The sequence below is a fragment of the Chionomys nivalis genome, chromosome 8 (assembly GCF_950005125.1).
Source record: "Chionomys nivalis chromosome 8, mChiNiv1.1, whole genome shotgun sequence".
NCBI classification, from domain to species: Eukaryota; Metazoa; Chordata; class Mammalia; order Rodentia; family Cricetidae; genus Chionomys; species Chionomys nivalis.
The window spans coordinates 65,894,088-65,916,491 of record NC_080093.1 but is presented as its reverse complement, the minus strand read 5'-3'; the positions used below and the strand labels follow the sequence as shown (position 1 = coordinate 65,916,491).

The following is a 22,404-nucleotide window of genomic DNA, read 5'->3' as shown; positions in this document are numbered from 1 at the left end:
CCTGGAACGGGTGCATGGGAACTTAGGCTGCAGCAGCCTGGTGTGAGATGAAGGAGGTATGAGCAGAGTGAGGCGGGCTGCCTGTTGTGCAAGAGCCCCCGAGGGAGGCATCAGCTTTCTGTGTGGAACCAGATCAGAATCTCTTAGTGGTCTCTTCTGGTTGGGTGAGGCCTTGGTCCCTGGCCTGTGGGACACAAGACAGAGCTGCATCAACGATTCTTTCAACCAGGGCCTCTTGGCAGCATTCAGGCTGTCCACCTGGGGATGCACCTTGGTGGAGAGCATCCCATGAAGGACTGCTTCCTCCTGCTCTGCTCTGACCCTGCTTACTTCTTCTGGAGATGGACACTGTGTTAGCAGAATCACCAGCAAGGTGGCCTCCAAGGCAGTGGAAAATTCGTGCTTGCCTAACTACACCCACCAAGACAGGCTTGTGTTGTCCACTGTGGGTTAGTTACTACATGGCCCCCCACACACAACACAACACACACACACACACACACACACACACACACACACACACACACACACGGTAGCCCTCTGGCCTGGAACTTTAATGAGGAAGAAGGAAATAAAACCAAAGTGGTATTCTCACTCACGGAACTCACTTGAGTGTGAGCGAACTCAGAGCAGGCCATCCATTGTGGTTTGCCCCTTCGCTGGCCACACATAAGAATCCCATTATGGCCCTGCTACCCTTTAGCTTGGTGACACCAATGGCACTTTTCTTTTCTTTGCTTTGGCTTAGTGCTGTGTACCTGTCACTGCCCCATGCACATTTAAGCTTCCCTTTTGTTCCAAGTTCCTTGGAGTGACAGTGTTTGCTGTATTTTTCAAGGCCACTTGCCAAGCCCCCTGACAAAAGCTGACAGGGGATATGGTAGTAGTTGTCAAGCAAATCCGAGGTCCTGAGCCATTGCTTTAAACTCTGTATGAACCAGTAATCTGGAGTGGAGAGGCCTGGTGGTGCTGCTGGGTCCGTAGGGATACAACTGAGCTCATTTGGAATATAGTGAACTCCTTGGCAAAGTGGGCAACAGATTATGGACCTCTTGTTTTTTTCCTTCCTTCCTTCCTTCCTTCCTTCCTTCCTTCCTTCCTTCCTTCCTTCCTCCCTCCCTCCCTCCCTCCCTCCCTCCCTCCCCCCTCCCTCCCCCCCTCCTTTTTTCCCTCCCTCCCTGTCTCCTTCCCACCTTTCTTCCGGACAAGGTTTTCATTAACCCAAGATGTCTTTGAACTTGCTATGTAGTCAAGGATGACCTGGGTTTATTTATGATCCTCCTGCCTCAAATGCTGGGATTCCAGCCTGCACCTCTACATCTGGTTTATGCTGTTCTGGGGTGGAACCCAAGGCTTCATATATGCTAGATGAGCACTCTACCAGCTACAGGTTGCAAACGACTTGAAAGCAGGTCTGGGGGGGGAGGTTTGGGGTCTATGGTCTTTTGACTGTCCTTGAAGCTTCAGGCTAGATGGACTTGTAGGAGGAAGAAGTGTTGAAGGAAGGGACATGGCCCAGGGAACACTTGCTCTCCAAATTCCCCCCTTTCTCCTGAGTCCCCTGTCATACAGGTGGTACCTTTGGTTGGTGTCAGTGACTCAAAGTCCAGCTGGGGGCCATTCAGGGCTCCCGTGTTTCCTGTGTGCCTATTTCCCCAACATAACCGTCATCTCTGGAGTTTCCTGGGGCCACTGACTACCTGATCTATAAAGTTCAGGGCTACTCTTCCTTTGTTCCTGTGTCCCAAGATGAAGCCATCTGGCACAGTGACAAGGTTCCCTATGTTCTCTTCAGTGTAGATATTCTCTGTGTTGAGTAAGGTTCTAACCCATGTACGGCCTGTTGTAACACATCACCGGGCCCTGTGTGACAGCCTTGGGTTTGTTCTACAGGCTCTGAGCAGATGTATGCAGTCCAGAGCCAGGGCTTCAGTGAAGAAGTGCTCAGGGTAGGGCGGTTCATTCGGAGGGAAGTGGTCTTCCTTCTTTGAATGCCTAAGACCAATCTACCTTTTGGGGTAGCCTAGTCTACCAGACTTGATCAATTTCAACTGAGCATTGCCTTGCTGTTTGCCTCCTGGTGCATACAATCCCCACCCTCCAAGAATTGTGCAGCAAAGTGTTAGACTCTAAGGCAGATCTGACTTGGGGGTTCACTTGATCACATCCTGCCCTCTCAGTAGCTCCTGTCTTTTTAGACAGCTTGGGCACTGGTAACACCTTTGTTTCATGTTCATCTCTCCCTTGCAGATCCAGGTGACAACTGAAGGCAAGGAGACCCTCCGGCTGGGCATCCTTTCTGCATGGCACTGCCCCAACATCAGCTGCTTGAAGCCATCAGCCTTCTGAGGGAGGAAATGGGTCCACCTCTTACCTCTGCCCAAAGGCCAATGACTGCCACTCTCTGACCCATCTGGAATTCAGCAAGAATCCTTAGATAGGCTGAACAAGCTGTGGTCGTGCTCATGTGTGTTCTGGCTTGGAGGTGATCTAGTCAATTCTCCCACATCTCCAACTTACCTGGGACCACATGCCCATGATCCGGAGGGGCAGTTGTGACACCCTTAGAGGTGCCCAGAACAGTTCTTTGTGCAGAAACTGCCTGAGGAGGTCCATGACAGTCTCCTTTATCTGGGTAAGAGTTGCCCTTGGATACCATTCAGTTTCCTTGTTCTTATTCTGTGCTCCCAAACAAACTATTGGGATATAATTTCGTCTCTCATGCAGACTCATTCTAAAGCCAAAATACACTTCCATTGTCAATGACTAAAATTTCCTGGTGTACCGATAGTCTCTGAGAAGTGTAATTTGTGCAGCTGGACTTCCAACAATCTGGATGTCCTGTGGAGAGTTTGGTTTCAGAGTCTCTCATGGGTGATGGTGCTATCCTTATGAGCACCTTCCTTTAACGGCTGTCCCCGTTGTCTGAAGACCCTGGCAAGCACAGAAGTCAAGCCTGGAATGTGACTTGCCTTTGGATGAAATTAGAGGCAGACTCTCAACCCCTAATGGTGACTTCACAGTAGCCCACTAGAATCAAGTACAGAGACCACAGGTTAACAGTGCAGGGAAAGGAGCCAAACTGTCCTGGTGTCTTATGAGACAAGGCCCTACTCAGAAAGCCAGAAAACAGGCAATTCTGCCGAGCTGACCACTTTCCACCAGCCCTTTCCATCACAGAGAGTATTTTACAGATGACAAGCAACCTTCTCAGAGTGTGGGGGTCCATCAGAATCCCGGGATACAGAGTAGGGCATTCCAAAGGGTGTGGGTGCATTTACGTCGCAAACCCGAGGAAAGGGATTGAGTGGAAGACAGAAAGAAACAAGGGACAAGTTGTATACTTTGTCAAGCCCCGAGCATCATACAGTGTGGTTGCTGAGGACAAGAAATCAAAGCTGGCTGAGATGGTTGGGGGTGGTTCAGCTTGAGGTCCTGCGTTCCTCAGCTCTTGGACTGTGGCACCGGTGAGACCCCGATGTTGGTGGCTCATCTGTTGAAAGTTAGCATGGGTACATGGTCTGGGTGGGATACTCCCTTATGCCCTCCACTTTTTAGTTAGTAAGCAAGGGCATTCTCAGTCCTCTGAGCCTTGGTGATGCCCACAAGAGCCAACTAGGAGGACAGCCTGCCAGTATAAACCATCCCAAACACATGCCTTCCCCTTGGCACCATGGCTCTTATTTGCCCAACAACCCACATCCTGCTTCCCATAATTTCTTTCAGACTCTCCAAGATGAAAATCAAGGCCATTTTCAGGGAGCCGTTGGGAGTTTTCGATGCTCACCTAGAAGGAAGTTTTATCACTGAAGTCAGGCCCTCTGAATTGGGCAATAGCCAGATTGTTCATACCACAATCAATCAAACACACCTAACCTTGTTCCCACAGATTAGCCAGGCAGTTAACAAAGTTCCTTACTTCCTTCATAGCGATTTATAGCAGCAATAGAAGTATACCACCCAGGAGGGCACACCTCCTTCCACCCAGGAACTTATAAATGTCAAGGAATTTCTACTGAGATTGAGAGGAACCTGCACAATGGGGATCTCCACGGTCATCTTCGAAATATGTCTTTTATGGGGTCAAGTTCTTTCTTCAGGTATTTTATTTAATTATTGATATTCATGAATTGTGCTTCTGCAAGCCTGGGTTCTGGTGGGTTGGGTCCTGGTGGGTTGGGTCCTGGTGGGTTAGATGAATTTGTTCATGGCTGTGTGACTGTCCGTCTCAAGAAGGTTATTTGCTAATAACTGTAAATCCTTGCAAGCATGCATAAGGAATGCTCTGTTTCTGTCTGAGAGCTACAAATGGTGGCTGTGAGAAAAGGCGGCCATTCTGTCGATGTTTTCAGGGCGTCGTTCAATGAAGGGAATGATTGGCCACGCTCAGACGTCCACAAGCTAGGAAAGGCTTATGGGCATTAAAAAGAGGCCTTAAGCCTTGCTAAATACACAGGTGGTGTGCTGTGAAGACAGACAGAGACAGCCTTCTGTCAACACTCCGCAAGTGCCTTGTCTCTTGTCTGTCTGGCTCTGTGACCAATATTTGCTGAGCAAAGCTGGGTCAGGTGACTGACAGACAGGACGTTGTCACTGCGCTAGTCTCTTTCTTTCCCTCAGTCACTCTAACACGGTTTCATGTTCTCAGAATGTCAAATTATGAGCAAGGAAGACTTACCTGGCCAGCCCTTGGCACGGCTGAATCTGTGTCATCTCACAGAGGACAAGTCTGTCTACCTGCTTGCTCTCTCTCCTCTCCCCCCCTCTATCTTTCTCTTTCTCTGTCTCTGCCCATCTCTCTCTTTTCTGCCTCACCATCTCTGTCTCTATCTCTCTATCCTCCCCTACCTTTCCCGTTCCTGGATATCTTATCTCTTCATCTCCTCGTAGTTCTTTTTTCCTTCCTTCCCTCCTTTGTCTCCTTTCTTCTATCTTCCCTTTCTCCTTCCTTCCTTCCTTCCTTCCTTCCTTCCTTCCTTCCTTCCTTCCTTCCTTCCTTCCTTCCTTCCTTCCTTCCCTTCTTCACACACCCTGACTTCCCCCACTTTGGTGTCTCTTTTGGCTACATTTCATATTTTTTCTAGATATCCAGATGAATTCCATAATGATCACCCTCTCCAGGCTGGGTGAGAGTCTGCTGAAAGATGAAAACTCATTTGGGGGATGGCTTTCGTGAGAACACCTTCTCAACACCAAATCCTCAGGCTTGCACTGCTGACAAAGGGGTTCTACAATGAGGCAGCCTGGGACTAGACAGGCTGTCTTCTAGGAGACTGTGAAATGGGAGGCAGGGCCAGCTTTCAGGGTGACAGTCTTGCTCCGTCCCTGCCCAGTGACCTGAAATCACCAGTCCTGGAGGACAGATAACCAATTGTCTTGTCCTGTCGACAAAGAAACAAATGCAGCAGCACTATGGGGCTGAGGGAGTTTGTTATTTTAACATGTATGCTTATACACAGTTATGCACGTGTGCAAGCATGTGTGCCTTCTTGCATGTTTATTCAAGCTTGTGCATTTAGAACACAGAGGAGAACTGACCTTCTTCCACATGAGCTTCTCCAATTCAAGCCTGGTGACACCCCAAAGTTAGACATCATCACCTCCATCGTTCATCTGGGGGATACTAAGGCTCAGGAGACAGGCCATCTGGCAGTTGGGCCAGAGTTTGAACCCAGAGTAGGGTCTGTCGGAACCGCGATAGCAGCTGTGGTGGCTTCAGCCATGGCCTCCTCATTCAGGGAGCGGGGGGGCAAATCTGCTGCATGGGTGACCTCAGTGCTGTACAAAGTCAGGTGCACGGCTCACATTGGGCAGGAGGGAGGCCGTGGCCCCTCTGCTGCTCAGTGGCAGAGCCAGGAACACAAGAACATTGTTGGGACAGCAGCGTGCCACAGCCTCTCTCCTGCAGCAGACCTCAGTGTACGCACTCACGAATGAGGCGATGTCCTCTGTTCTACAAAGTGTTCTCAAGGAGTGAGGTCACCCAGGTAGGGCTATCAGGTAGAATAAGCCTCAGGATGATGGATGTCCTGTTCTAGACATTCCCCTAATGCTGTATCCCTTAGGGTAGTGTGGATTTCGGAATATCTCCCAGAAGAGGAGACTTGGGATTAATCCAAATAAGGCCAGGCAGGAGTGGGTAGCAGGGCACTGCCTTGGATTGTCAGTTGTGGCAAATGCACTGTGAGATGCAGGATGCTGTAGCTAGGCACAGGGAGAGAGTAAGTGGCCGTGGGAACTTGGTGGGTTTTTTGCTACATTCTTTTAAATATAAAATTAGCTAAAAAACAAAAAGAAACAAAAAAATTTTTTAAACTTTACCTCCTTTGTTCGCATTCCTTTCTAGCCAATGTTTTATAGGATGAGGGAGCCGCCTGTGAACACATTCCTGGCAGGTTCCTTATTTGTACTTAGCCATCCTCAGTGTGGCTGAAGTTGTGTCCTATTTCCTAGGAAAGGCGGGGGAAATCTGAGCGAGGGCTTCCAGGCATTGTGAAGTGGTGCTGGTTGGGGAGGCTTCTTAAGTCGCTGACATAACGGGCCCCCGAATTTGTCACAGCTGTTCTTTTTCAATTTCATCATTGCTGTGCTAATACATCCCTGGGCACACAGAACGACACTACTGAATGCTACTGAATATGGGGGACCACGGTCCCGACTCCAAGCCTGCAGGCTGGCACCTCCCAGTCCCGTGCTGTCTCTGTGTCTCTGCCCCTGCACACTGACATCTCCATGTCTCTCCATGTTCTTGCTGGTTTCTACATTGCTTATCTCATGGAGAGATGTCTGTATACCTGGGCTGTTGGCTTTCAAGTACTAATTCTCCAGCCTCAGTCCTAAAGTTCTAGGATTGCAGTTGGGGGCCACAGTGCCCAGATTACCTGCTGGTTTCCTTTATTCTCCTTGTTATAAAGGGTCCTGCAGGTCACTCACTGCACAAAGCTGTGGTTGCTACAGTGCAACTCCAACAGCGCCACCTGTAGCCACAGTCTGCTCACTCTTGCTGCTCTGGTCTCTAGAGCCAGTCTGTTTATCCTGTCCTTCACTAGCTTGTTCTACCTGCTCATTCTGATGGCCAGGGCCATTGTCCCCCTTAGAAGACCCTTTCTGATTTATACTCAACATACTTACAAACATACACACACACACACACAGACATAGCCATACTTACATAGATACTTGCATGAACAGAAATATACAGAGAGATACATACAGCAACACAGAAAAACATACACATATATTCTCACATACAAATATGCACATGGCAGACAGATGTGACACAGAGACAAAGTTTTACATACACATAGACAAAGACACATATAGGCACACGGACACATACAAACCCAGACAGATACATAGAGACAGATGTGGACATTGACACGCAAGCACACACATACACTGTATGTCATCCAGTGGTCATTTACATTTTTACACTGCCTCTCAGCTAGACCTTGCCCCCTGTACAAGACTGTCTGTTGGTGTCTTCAGAGGCCTACTTATGCTAGAATTCTCAAGACGGCAGGGAACACACCTCACTCACTTAGTACCCAGCTTGGTACATGCACCAAAAGCCTAAAAATGTGCCTGGCTCACAAGAATACATTTCAACAAACAGGACAGAGGTTGCCTCCTGCCAAACCCTACTGTTTACATAATATGTGCATATACAAACTCACATATATGCACAAATGCTAAACCAGGAACAGCATTAACTACATCCTCACCAGTCCCGAGAAGTTATCTCAGCCTCCATAGGAGGTTGGTTCTAAGAACTCTCTTCCATACTCAAGTCTTTCTATAAATTGTTGTGTGACCCACACTTGTTCTCCCTGCATCCTTCCAGTCCTCCCCAGTTACAGCCCCTGACAGAACATCAAGGCTCTGTAAGTCCTTACCGTGCCTCAGTGCTCCTGGGATGAGGGTAGAGTGAAAACTTCCGCCTGCTCAGTACAGGTGCAGGTTTGTTTCCTCATAGTTTTGGTCCATTGCCTGTGTAATCTGTGAATTAAGTCATGGTGCCTGTGTAATGTGTGACGGAACCCATGGAGTCTGTGTAATCCGTGAAGGAAGCCGTGGACACTGAGTGCCAATTGGAATGTACTGAGACTGTTTTATTCTTTTGATCAATGAAAACAGAACCTCAGCGTTAGACTTTGTCTTTGGGGAGTCCACGCAGCAGAGATGTAAGAGCTTTCAGTTCAGGACTTGGTGAACCTGACCTCGGGTGTTCCTGGTTGGTCAATGAATGCATAAGAGTCAGCGCTACTGCTTCCCACTTAGGTTTTCCCCAGGATTCCTGTGGGTGAAGCACACATTCTGAATTTGGCTTTATTCTCTTATAGCTTCTTGAACAGCCTATCCAACACCTGGTAAGTACTTTGAAAAGATGGACTGTATCAGTTTAGAGCTTCCCCTATGTCATAATAAACACCACCTCACTAAATGTTATCTAACGAGACAAGGAAGCATTAAATCATCTGTGTGTGATCTGGACATGTAATGACAACAGAAGCTTCTGCCAGCTGGAGCATAAAGGGTCAGGTGGTAACACAGGTGCAGGCTTCAATCTGATGTTGTCCAGGCCTCAGATTTCAGTGTCTGTGGGAATCTAATAGATTATCTGATTGCATGGCCTGGGATTCACATCCTTCCCTCAAGGGATTCTGACTTGGAGACCCAGAGTGGCTCAGGGTCTGTGCTTTGGCAGATGATATGTGACGATAACCTTCCCTTCTCCACACTCTGGGAAATCTCCTGCCTGGCCCAAGACTAATATTAGCAAGGTTACAGGGCCATTAGTTTGCTAAGACTTCAAAAAAACCAAGAAAAATAGGTACAAATTCTCTCCTCTCTCTCTCTCTCTCTCTCTCTCTCTCTCTCTCTCTCTCTCTCTCTCTCTCTCTCTCTCTCTCTCTCTCTCTCTCTCTCTCTCTCTCTCTCTCTCTCTCTCTGAGCTCCATGTAGGTCACACTGACCTCAGACTTGCTGTGTAGCAAGGCTATCTACCCTTGGATGCCTAATCCTCTTACCTCTAATTCCAGAGTTCTGGGATTCACGATGGGCCGACCTGCCCAACTCTTGTTAAGCCTATCTGAAATGATGTATACTTCATCTCCAACCCATTTGCTTTTATTTCCTTTTATAAAAAAATTTGATCAGGACCTGGGGCAATGGACGTAACCAAGACTGAGCCACAGATTCCCCTGTCCCTAACAGGTGCAGTCGAGGCTAATTTTGCAACCTGTATGAGTCCATTTCTAAATAGTGGGTACTTTTTCAGCTACTGGTTAGGTTAGGATTCAGTTTGCTTTCTGTTGCTGTGATAAAACACTGGCCATAAGCAACTTGGAGGGAGAAGGGTTTATTTGGCTTTCAGATTACAGTCTGTCTTCCAGTGAAGCCAGGGCAGGAGCCCGAGGCAGGAATCTGGAGGAACTGATGCAGAGGCCATGGTGAAGCCCTGCTTGATGGATTCCTAGCTCATGCTTGGAGGTCAGTGGCCCAGCAATCCCCCATCAATTATCCATCAAGAGAAATTCCCACAGACATGGCCAGAAGCAAATGTGATTTAGATAAGCCCAGCAGTTGAGACTCCTTCAAGTGCCTCAGCTGTGGCAGGGTGACAGTGGAGCTAGCTAGGACAGGAGGTCAGCCCTGTTGCTGTCTGGTGGGATCCAAGTGCAGCTTTGGGTACAGAATCAGGGATGGAGTGGAGATGAGAGGCGTGGGTGTCAAGCTGCTGGGCAAACTCCACCAATCCCTGTCCTTCACCTTCCTTCTCCTCTCTGCCCTTCAGTCAGTTGATGGGTGAAATTAGCTTGAGCCTAGTGTCAGAAAAGCTAGCTGGAAACACTCACCGGTTCTTCCTTGTACAATAAGAGCTGTTCTTGCAAGGGTGAATAACATTATCAAAGCTACACAGCTTGTTATGTACACCAACCCAAATAGTTTTCATGTATGAAATGGATACATCAGAATTTAAAGTAAAGACTTGAGAAATGACTTAGTCATTAAGAGCTCACACTGTACTTTAGTTTTTTTTTTCTTTTTGGTTTTTTGAGACAGGGTTTTTCTGTGTAGCTCTGACTACCTTGGCAGTTCCTCTGTAAACCAGGCTGGCTTCAACCTTACAGAGGTCCTCCAGCCTCTGCCTCTTGAGTGCTGAGATTAAAGACTGGTGCCATCACTGCCCAGTATAGTTTTAAGCACCCATATTGGACAGCTTATAACCACTTATAACTCCAACACAAGTGGCTCTGACACCCTCTTCTGGCCTGTATGGACACCTGTACTGATCTGCACACACCCACACACAGACACTTGCCCGTGCACATAATTAAAAATGAAACAAATATTTCACAATTAAAATTATTGCATATAATCAATGCTCAACTAATACAGGTAATATGTGCTATTATCATGAAACCTTAGTATTTTGAGGTATGTATCATTAATCCCATTTTGCAGATTGGAAAAATAAGATATAGTTAGATAATTTGTCAATATTTGTTTGTCTAAGATTCTGTGGCTGAAAATGGAAAGTTGTGTAGTGGTGTTTCATTTGGATTTTAATAAAGTTTTCCTGAAGACCAGAGAGCAAAGCAGTCACACTGGCCATCCTTACAGACCAGGCAGTGGTGACACACACCTTTAATCTCAGTAGCCTCACCCTCACTAGCTTGCCATAGAAACTGGGCAGTAGTGGTGCACACCCTTAATCATAGAACAAGAGAGGATGGGAGGAGACAGCTCTCAGCTCAGTCTCATTGTGAGGTTTTCCTGGAGGCAGAATCATGTTTTCGGACTGAGGTGAGAGCCAGTTGGCTGTTTACCAATTTTTTTTTTTTCCCATTCAGGGCATGCCCATTGCTGTCCTGCGGGCTCATCTGTGTTCCCTGGTTTGTCCTTGAGTTTCATCCTGACACAGTACACATATATTTTAGTTACTTCCATGCCCTAGTGCATTAGCATTTGCCAGGAATTGTGGTGCACACCTTTAATGCCAGTATTTGGGAGACAGAACCAAGTAGTTTCCTGCAAGTTCAAAGTTCAATATTGTCTACATAAGGATTTCTAGTTTTGCCAAATCAATATGGTGAGATCCCCCAACTCTCTCTCTCTCTCTCTCTCTCTCTCTCTCTCTCTCTCTCGCACACACACACACACACACACACACACACACACACACACACACACACACACACAGTGTTTCAACATCCTCTCCATCCTCATGAGGGTCAAAAGTGCCATGGTATTCAACTGACAGAAGTCTCCCTCTACCAATTCTTTGCCCACTCAGGGTGAGACCTTGTGGACTTCTGTGTGAGTTTATAGGGGAGGCCACAGAGGACCAGTGCCTGTGCCCCTGTGCCCCTGGCATCATAAAGCCACTCCCTCCCCTTGAGTACATGTATTGAGAGAAGCAGAAATGTTCTGGCAGGGACTCACGGGAAGCTTTGTGACCAACCTCCAGTAAGGGTCAAACTGAAGCTGACAGTTCTCTAGGGCGATATCCACAGAGTGACCAGCAGAGGGCAGCAAGATGGCTCATTCAGACCCAGAGTGCACCTTGGGATTACTTTAGAATGCTCAGTTGTCTTTTCCCCATCCCCACCCCATCCCTTTGAAGATCTCCAACAGCAGCACCCATCTGACCCCCTCATCTTGTATCCATTCGAAGCTACCACTTGATACCACAGAGTACTCACAACCACAAAGTAGCCACAGCAAAGGCGCACCCAGGATCCTGCTGCCAGCACTCACCTGCTGTCTGTTTCCTCACACAAGTAGCCCAGATTTTCACCGTGAGTGACTTAGCGGCACCACACCATGCAGAAGCATGCTGCCTACAGACTCCCCCGACATGCTTATCCTTATGTTGGAAGAGCAGGCTGGAGAAGTAGGGGGAGACTTCTGTCAGATGAGGGCCATTGCATCCTTAAACCTGATGAGGATGGAGAGGATCCTGAACCACCGTGTGTGTGTGTGAGTGTGTGTGTCTGTGTGTGTCTGTGTGTGTGAGTATGAGACAGAGTCTCACCATGTAACCCTAGCTGAACGGGAACTCCTTATGTAGAGAATATTGAACTTGAACTAGCAGAATCTACCTTTGCTAAAATGAAACTCAAGGTTCAACCAGGAGATACAGACGAGCCCTCAAGGCGGCAATGGGCATGAAGCACACCGTTCAGAAGGTATGGCTGTGTCTCTGATCTGCAAGTACAGATAAGAACTAGGCAGAGACAGAACTGAAAGGAGAGGTCCCAGGGCAGGGTGGTTTCAGGAGGTGTGAGCCTTGGTGAGAACTGGGAGGAGAGGTGGAGAGGGAGTTATCAAACTTGATGTCTGCATTCCCAGAACACTGGCCCAGGGTGGCACAGGGTGGCATCTTGGATCCCAATTGAGGAGGAGACTGAGTTCGCAGTGATAGAAATGGATAACCGGAAGCTGATGGAATGTGAATCTAGAGTTCTGCCCTGGAACTTTCAGGGTTAAATCAGGACTGAAGAGGTGACTTTGGGGGTCCCTTGCTGGAATTTTCCAGAAAATGTGGGGTACAGCAGACTGGGAAGACTATGAAGAAGGTACTATTTCAGGTCCAGTGTGGGGAACCACGTAGGACAGCACTGGAGGTCAAAGGACGAAGGGGCACAAGGCAGTGCCTGTGCAGAACAGCATGGAGCAGCTCCTGCTGTATCAATGCAGGTTTGCCCCTGAGGCTCGTGAATGGCGGTGACCGGTGTCAGGGCCGGGTGGAGGTCCTCTACCAAGGCTACTGGGGCACCGTGTGTGACGACAGCTGGGACACCCAGGATGCAGATGTCGTCTGTCGGCAGCTCGGCTGTGGCCATTCAGTATCAGCACCCGGAGGGGCCCATTTTGGTCAGGGCTCAGGGAACATTCTCTTGGGAGCTGTGTACTGCTCAGGACAGGAACCCTACCTGTCCAGCTGTCAGCATGATGGCTGGTACAATCATGACTGTGGCCACAGGGAAGACGCCGGAGTCGTGTGTTCAGGTAGTGCTGCCGTTGCTTCTAGCTGTTGCATGTGCTCTCTTGGGCAACACCGTGCTTACATGTGTATGTGTGCATGTATGCTTGTATGTGCAGAGCAAGTAGCTGCTTATTTGCTTTGCTGTGAGTCATGCCTTAATTGATGTTACACGCTGCGTACATCAGTCTCTCTTCATAGATGAAGACACTGAGGCTCTGAGCGTCGCAGACTGGGAAATGGTGAGGACAGGCTCTATCTCATCAGAGCTCTCTGATGCCATCACTACGAGGACTGGCATCAAGACCAGCCTTAACCTAAAGGGCAGTTTCTCTCTCTATAAGGGCAGTAATTGATGAGGCGACTGCTGGTTCTTACGACCTAAATGTCCAAATGTCTAAATTCAAAGCAAAGAGTGGCCAGTATGTCCTCTTTATTGGGTATTAAATGACAAGCAAAAAACACTCCACCAGAGGGATGACAATTCTCCCAGATTCAACTAAGCAAATCCCAAACAAGGTATCTCATTGGTTGTATGATGCTGATCACATTCAAATACCAGGCATCCTTCAACCTACAAAGAAGTCACCCAGGAAACCAGTCCATTGTGTGTCCCCAAGAGGATTTGCTAGTTTAACCATCGATAGGCAGCTGTTCTGTGGCCCCAGGGACTGTGTACAGATCATGACAAGCATGGGGTTGCTATGGTGATCCAGACCCCACCTGAGAATAGTGTTGAAGAAGCAGGCTCCTCCAAGCAGCCACTTTGTGAGCAGGTTTCCTCTGCCATTCTGCAGTGATCTCTGGAAGTCCCCTCTCTTTTTGGTTGGAGCCAGTTTCTCAGGAATATTTAAGTGATGACAAGTGTTTATAGTGAGATGTTCTGTTTGAACTACAGAAATAGCCAGATAACTTTTTGAATTCAGATTTCATCTGACTGTTTCCTATCTTGTGCTTCGGGTGGGGCTGCTAGTTGATTGGGTGGTATTTGGGATGGAGTATAAGCAGAGGAGTTGAATGAGGGTGAGGGACAAAAGATGCTCATGGTGACATCTCAGCAGCAAAGTAACAGAAAGGAGAAAGGACAGTGCATCAGCGAGAGAAGACCTTTAGCATGGGAGATGTCAGCTCCAGCTTCTGAGATTCAACTGAGGACCAAACTCCAGTGACTTCTTTCTTTTTCATTCTGAAGATGTTATCTGTGAAACTACAAGTGTGTCCACAGAAGGTAGCATGTTTTATGTTCTGAGAGTACACACACTCACCTTTGATCTAGAAGATGGGCAGAAGGAAGGGGATAGGGTGGTGTGTGTGTGTGTGAGTGTGTTTGTATTGTTAAAACTTAGAGAAGCTAGGATCGGGTCCTGATTATAAGAGCTTTCCTCTGTCATTACCCATTTGTCTCTATGTACAGAAGTCAGTCAGCAATGGAGTGGGTTTCTCCATGGTCTCTAAATTTAGTGTTATGTCAGAAGAAACTCTGGGTTAGAGGAACAAGATAAAACAAGATTCCAAAGAGGTTTCCATGGCAAAAGGAGACTGATGATATATTATGGGATCCATTCTGATTCCCTTCAAGGGTCCTGTTAGTTCAATGTAAACCCTGTGTGGACCTTTATCTTGTCTAGACTGGTTGGGTACTTGAAGCTTGACTTTAGTGGTAGGTTCACATTAGGGTCTTGTTAACCAGCAGCGACAAAGTTCAGGGTTCTCTAGTGTGCTGTTACTGTAGACAGAAGGTGAGCTCATGGGCAGTCTCCTGACCCAGCTCAGCGGGGTGAACAATAGCTTCTATTCATGCTTAATACTGTTTTATTGGGCTTGAAAAAACAGTTCTGATAACACATCTCACCCTTGTCTGGGTAAGCAGATGGTGAGAGCCTTTGCCAAGGATCCATTAAGTTGTCTCCTGCCAGGGAGCTCATCAATCTGTCCCTTCGGTCAGTCATAGAGCAGTGTGGGTCAGAGTGTGGATGGATGTACCCATGTGGAGTCTGTGTGTTAGGAGTTGGAGGGCTGCGATTGTTCTCTGTCCTTGAAAGACCCCACATTCTACAGAGTAGGCTGGTATCCTGAAGAGTGTATGGCACTCAAAGGCTTTAGTTAAAAGTTGGAGCAGGTATCTCCAGGAGAGATTCAACCTATGTCAGCAGTGCACACAAAGACATCCTGATTACAGATACACCTTTCACATCCAGAACAGAAGAAGTGAGCTTTAGGTAAGGGTGCCAAGGCAAGTGACAGGGGTAAGGTCTTTCGAAGAGAGGGAGCCCACAAAGTACAGAGGGAGGGGCTCACGTGCTGCATTGCCTTAATCCCAATGACAGAGCTGCCCAGCAACGCACATACTCTGTCATCCACACAGGAAAAATGAAGGAGAATCCCTTTTGTCTTTCCAGGAACAACAGAGTCTGATTTGGCTGTAAGGCTGGTGAATGGAGGAGACCGGTGTCAGGGTCGCGTGGAGATCTTGTACCAGGCTACCTGGGGCACCGTGTGTGACGACGGCTGGGACACCAATGATGCCAATGTGGTGTGCAGACAGCTGGGCTGTGGCTGGGCTGTGTCTGCCCCTGGAAATGCCCGGTTTGGACAGGGCACAGGGCCCATTGTCCTGGATGACGTGGCCTGCACAGGGCATGAGTATTATCTGTCGAGCTGCTCCCACCGAGGCTGGCTCTCACACAACTGTGGACACCAGGAGGACGCTGGAGTCATCTGCTCAGGTATGACCCAGAGATCTTAAGTTCTCACAATCATTAATGGGATATGGTTTGGTCCCTTTTAACAACCCCAGAACTCCATTCTGGCCATGTGCATCTCAGCCCTCTAAGACAGGTGAATACCGAGGTCACTGCCCTTCTCAGCTGGTGGTGGTGTTGTTTTTATTCTTTTTCTTTTTTGTTCCTTGCTCTTTAGTAGGCCTCCCACCCAGCTCCCAAATAAATCACACACAGTAGCTTATTTTTCCTTATAAATGCCAGTCCTTTGCTTGGCTTTCTGAGCCAGCTTTTCTTAACTTCAATTATTCCATTTGTCTTTTTCCTCTGGGCTTTTCCTTTCTCTATTTCTGTAGACCTTTCTTTATTTTGCATTCTGTAGTTTGCTGTGTAGTTGGGTAGCTGGCTGCCTACATCCTCCTTTCCTTCTTCTCTTGCTTCTTTATCCTCTCAATTTTTCCATCGCTTTGATTCTCTCTGCCTGCCTGCCCCACTGATCCTCTCCTGCCAAGTTATTGGCCACATTCAGCTCTTTATTAGACTAATCATGTGTTTTGGAGAGGTAATGTAAAATAACTTCACAGAGGTAAACAAATATAAAATATAAGAAGGCAATACAACTTTCCATCATTAAAGCAAATTTTCCACACCACAAACAAATGAAACTCATCTTAACATAATATTCTACGGCATTGAGTCGGGGCTTCACAATCCTCTCGGTTATCCAGGGCTCCAGCATTCATGTGGGACAGATAATTCAAGGAAGGACAGCGTCAGGCCCCAGACTTGAGAAAGCAACAGGGTCAGCATGCACATCCTCCTGCAAGTTGTAACCTAGTCCTGCTTTGCAGACATGCAACCACTTTCTGTATGACTTTGCTGTGTTCAGATGGCAAAGCAGTACAGCGCTAGAAGGAGCACAAACTCACATCTTTCCTGCCAGTGTTTCCCCGCATCCTTCCTCAGAAGCACTGCAGAGAGAACCTTTTGGGAAAACTTCAATACTCTTTACTCTCTTCCCACTGTGCTAATATCAGGCTTCTCCCAGATTCAGGCTCAATAGCCCAATCATGAGCACAGGGGAAGTTACAAATGACTGTTGAGGGTCGGGTATGGCAGGGTCGTCGTATGTCATGTGTCCCCAAGCCACATGGAGAGAAGTAGGGGAGAAGTGAAGCAGGGGAGAGAGAACCCCGAGCATTGCTAGAGTCCTACAGAATCCTAGTCCTGTGCGGGCGGACCTTTAGGTGGTTATCACTCATTGCTGAGGGTACCCTTGGCTTGTCTATCTGTACCACAATGCAGAGCCTTGGCTGTTCTGTCCCAGAAGTGGTGATGACTTTCTTACTTGCATTTAGGAAGCTGCAGAAGCCCAGGTCCCATCCAGGGCAGTGGAGTATAGGGTAGAACTCTATGAACTACTGCATAGCTCATGGCTCCTTCTGGAAGCCCCTGCCCTTCCATTCCAGCCTCTGCTAGGTTTGTGAAAATGCTGAGTATGTCCTCCCTGTGGTCTTGGTGAACTTCAGGGAACTTTGTGTCTCCCTGTCCTTCTACTGCACAGGTAACCATTCCACATCTAAATCGGGTGAGTCTCCACAACTAGAATTGGAGCGTCCCTGTTCTGGTCACTTTTGGAGTGAGGTTCTTTCTGTTAGCACTATGGCATTGACAGGACACCTACTACTCACCTCATCAGGATTTCCTACATATGTTACTACCCATGTGATCATCCTTGGTCTTTGCCTATTCAAGGCTGATGAAGTCTGCCTATGAATTATTGTGTGAAAACACCACTGGGCATATAGAAACCCCCTACTGAATGCTATTGAACATGGAGGGCTGGAGGCTTCACCATGGTACAGTCTACAAGCCTGCAGGGTGGCACCTCCTCATCGTCCCATGTTATATCTCCTTTGTCTTTGTGTCTCTGTCCATTCATGCTGACTTCTCTGTATATTTCAGTTCCTCCATGTTCTTCTGTTTTCAACATTGCTTATCTCACGGAGACATGTCTATCTGTATAACCCTCGCTGCTAGCCTTCAAGACAAAATTCTCAAGCCTCATCCACACAGTACCAGGATTGCAACTTTGAGACACCGTGCTCAGCACATTTTCTGGTTTCCTTTATTCTCCTTATTATAAAGGGTCCTGCAGGTCACTCATTGCACAAAGCTGTGGTTGCTACAGTGCAACTCCAACAGCGCCACCTGTAGCCACAGTCTGCTCACTCTTGCTGCTCTGGTCTCTAGAGCCAGTTTGTTTATCCTGTCCTTCACTAGCTTGTTCTACCTGCTCATTCTAAAGTCAGGGACATTGTCCCCCTTAGAAGACTCTTCCTGATTTATACTCAACATACTTAGAAACATGTGTGAACACACAAACACATACACACAAAGGTAGACATACACAGAGATATAACCACATTACCTTAGAAACTTCCATGGATGGATATATACAAACATACAGAGAGATACATGCCTGAACACAGAAACACATGTGTAATCCGTGAAGGAAGCCAAGGACACAGAGTACCGATTGGGATATTACTAAGGCTGTTTTCCTCTTTTGAACAATGAAAATGAAACCTCAGCGTTAGACTTTGTTTTTGAGGAGCCCACACAGCAGAGGTGTAAGACCTTTCTGTTCAGGGGTTGGTGGACTTGACCTCAGGTGTTCCTGGTTGAACAATGCATAAGAGTCAGTGCTATTGCTTCCCAGTTAGGTTTTCGCTGGGATTCCTGTGGGTGAAGCACACAATCTGAATTTGCTTTATTCTCTTACAGATTCCCAATCAAGCTATACAACAACTTGTAAGTACTTTGAAAAGATGGACTGTATCAGTTTAGAGCTTCCCCTATGTCATAATAAACACCGCCTCACTAAATGTTATATAACGAGACAAGGAAGCATTAAATCATCTGTGTGTGATCTGGACATGTAATGACAACAGAAGCTTCTGCCAGCTGGAGCATAAGGGGTCAGGTGGTAATACAGGTGCAGTCTTCAATCTGATGTTGCCCCTGACTCAGATTTCAGTGTCTGTGGGAATCTAATAGATTATCTGATTGCATGGCCTGGGATTCACATCCTTCCCTCAAGGGATTCTGACTTGGAGACCCAGAGTGGCTCAGGGGTCTGTGCTTTGTCGTCCACCACACTTATGGGAAACTCCTGCCTGGCCCAACGTTATTAAGGCCTTAATTTTAGCACGATAATAGGGCTATTTGTTTGTTAAGATGTAATAAAGCAAGCAAAGCCTATATATAGTTTTCATCTATTTCATTTTTGTGAGGCCCATTTAGCTCATAGTAGTCTCAGACTTGCAAGGCTACCTACCCTTGGACTCCTGATCCTATACCTCAGTTCCATAGTTCTGGGATTCCAGGAGTTTGTCGTCCTATCCAGCTCTTGTTTATTATACCTGAAAGAATACATAACCAACCTTCAGCCAACTTGGTTTTATTTCCTTTTTGTAAAACAAAATCATTTTGATCAAGACTTTGGGCATTGGACATAGCCAAGCTTGAAACTACAGATTCCCCTACCCCAACAGGAGTGTAAAATACAGTTGAGGTTAGTTTTGTATCCTTTATGAGTCCATATTTAAACAGTGCATTCTTTTCTAATCTGAGTTTGGTTTTTCTTTAGATTATCCATACGAAGATCCAACAACGAATGGTAAGGCTTTTTTCTTTGCTCTTAGTCTCTGGCTTTAGTCTTCTGCTTGAGTTGAGGTCCTGTTTGCCTTCTGTTCCTGTGATAAAACACTGGCCATAAGCAACTAGGAAGGGAAAGGGTTTGTTTGGCTCACAGGTTAGAGTTCATCATCTAGTGTAGACAGGCTGGAGCCCAAGGCAGAAACTGATGTAGAGGCGATGGAGGAGCCCTGCTTGCTGGATTCCTAGCTCATGCGTAGCTAGCAATATTATACAGCACAGGCTCACCTGCCCAGGTCAGTGTGCTGGCATTCCCCCATCAATTATCCAACAAGAGAAATTCCCACAGATATGGCCTTCTGCAGATGTGATTTAGATAAGCCCAGCAGTTGAGACTCCTTCAAGTGCCTCAGCGTGGCAGGGTGACAATGGAGCTAGCTAGGACAGGTGGTCAGCTCTGCGGCTGCTCCTGATGCTGCCTGGTGGGATCCAAGTGCAGCTTTGGGTACAGAATCAGGGATGGAGTGGAGATGAGAGGCGTGGGTGTCAAGCTGCTGGGCAAACTCCACCAATCCCTGTCCTTCACCTTCCTTCTCCTCTCTGCCCTTCAGTCACTTGATGAGTGAAATTAGCTTGAGCCTAGTGTCAGAAAAGCTAGCTGGAAACACTCACCGGTTCTTCCTTTGTGCAATATGGCCTGTTCTTGCAAAGGTAAATAGCACCATCAAAGCTAGATGACTTGGTATACACCCCAACCCTAATAGTTTTCATGTATGAAATAAATACATCGAAAGGTAAAAAGGACACTGGACAGTGGGTGTTGTCATTTATAGCACACACTGTATGTATGTTTAGTTTTTTCTTCTTTGTCTTTTTGAGACAGGGTTTTTCTGTGTAACTCTAGATGAACTGAAATTTGTATTTTTTTCTGTAGACTAGCCTGGCTTTGAATGCACTGAGATTCTCCATTGTCTCTCTCCCAAGTTCTGGGATTAAAGGCCACTGCTCAACATAGATTTTAGCACCCAGACGAGGCAGCTTATAACCACCTATAACTCTAACACAAGTGGCTCTGACGCCCTCTTCTGGCTTCTGGGTTCTGATGTACACACACCCACACACAGGCACTTGCCTGTGCGCATAATTAAAAATGAAACAAATGTTTCAAGCATGGGAAATATTGCACATAATCAATGCTCACCTAATATAAGCTTTATGTGCTATTATGAAACATTCTTAACAATTTGAAGTGTTATTGATTTCATTTTTCAGATAGGAAACCTAAGACATAGTTTGATAATTTGTTAATACTTGCATGTTTATGATACCGTAACTGAAAATGTGAAGGTGGTATTTGAACTCAGGACTGCCTAGATAAGACCGTCTTTGCCCAGTCAGGGTGAGAGCTTGCAGACTTCTGTGTGAGTTTATAGGGGAGGCCACAGAGGACCAGTGCCTTTGCCACTGTGCCCCTGGCGTGATAAAGTCACTCCCTCCCCTTGAGTACATGTATTGAGAGAAGCAGAAATGTCCTGGCATGGATTTAGGGGAAGTTTTGTGACCAACCTCCAGAGAGGGACAAACTGAGACTGACAGCTCTCTAGGGGGACAAGTCACCAAACATGATGTTCACATTCCCCGCATACTGGCCCAGGGTGGCACAGGATGGTATCATGGATCCCATGGAGGAGGAGAGTGAGTTTGCAGTGGTAGAAATGGATAATGGAAGCTGATGGAAAATGAATCTACAGTTCTGCCCTGGGACTGTCAGGGTTAAATCAGGACTGAAGAGGTGACTTCGAAGGCTTCTTGTCTACAATTTTCTAGAAACAGGAGGTCAAAGGATGAAGGGGCACAAGGCAGTGCCTGTGCAGAACAGCATGGAGCAGCTCCTGCTGTATCAATGCAGGTTTGCCCCTGAGGCTCGTGAATGGCGGTGACCGGTGTCAGGGCCGGGTGGAGGTCCTCTACCAAGGCTACTGGGGCACCGTGTGTGACGACAGCTGGGAAACCCAGGATGCAGATGTCGTCTGTCGGCAGCTCGGCTGTGGCCATTCAGTATCAGCACCCGGAGGGGCCCATTTTGGTCAGGGCTCAGGGAACATTCTCTTGGGAGCTGTGTACTGCTCAGGACAGGAACCCTACCTGTCCAGCTGTCAGCATGATGGCTGGTACAATCATGACTGTGGCCACAGGGAGGATGCCAAAATCCTGTGTTCAGCTAGTGTTGAACATTGTTTCTAGCTGTTGCATGCATACTCTCAGGTAACATGTGTTTATATGTGTACATGTGTAGGTGTTCTTACTTGCTTTGCTGTAAGTCATGCCTTAATTGATTTTACTGGCTGCATACATCAGTCTCTCTTCATAGATAAAGACACTGAGGCTCTGAGTGTCACAGGCTAGGATGTGGTAAGGACAGGCTCTATCTCATCAGAGCTCTCTGACGCCATCACTATGAGGATTGGCGTCAAGATCAACCTTGATCTAAAGGGCAGTGTCTCTCTCTATAAGGTGAGGTGACTGCTCATTCTTACGACCTAAATGTCAAAACTAAATTCAAAGCAAAGAGTAGCCAATATGTCCTCTTTATTGGGTATTAAATGACAAGCAAAAAACACTCCACCAGAGGGATGACAAATTCTCCCAGATTCAACCAAACAAATCCTCAAACAAGGTATCTCATTGGTTGTATGATGCTGATCCCATTCAAATGCCAAGGCACACTTCAATCTACAAAGAAGTCACCCAGGAAACCAGTCCATTGTTTCCTAGAGGATTTGCTAGTTTAACCATCGATAGGCAGCTGTTCTGTGGCCCCGGGACTGTGTACATGTCATGACAAGCATGGGATGGCTATGGTGATCCAGACCTCACCTGAGAATAGTGTTGAAGAAGCAGGCTCCTCCAAGCAGCCACTTTGTGAGCAGGTTTCCTCTGCCATTCTGCAATAATCTCTAGAAGTCCCCTCTCTTTCTGGTTGGGGCCACATTTTCGGGCATAATTTAGTGATGGCGAATGTTTATAGTGAGA

The 22,404-nt window shown here is 47.2% G+C and overlaps 1 protein-coding gene across 1 annotated transcript in view; it reads left to right on the top strand.

Annotated features, from left to right (window-relative positions):
* Positions 1-4,039: 4,039 nt before the first annotated feature.
* Positions 4,040-22,404, top strand: part of Dmbt1 (deleted in malignant brain tumors 1) — a 66,582-nt gene continuing 48,217 nt past the window's right edge. Inside the window, 6 exon segments of the mRNA XM_057778726.1 lie at positions 4,040-4,100; positions 8,343-8,369; positions 12,585-12,596; positions 12,706-13,017; positions 15,391-15,717; positions 21,251-21,597. Coding sequence (XP_057634709.1) covers positions 4,040-4,100; positions 8,343-8,369; positions 12,585-12,596; positions 12,706-13,017; positions 15,391-15,717; positions 21,251-21,597 — 1,086 coding nt within the window.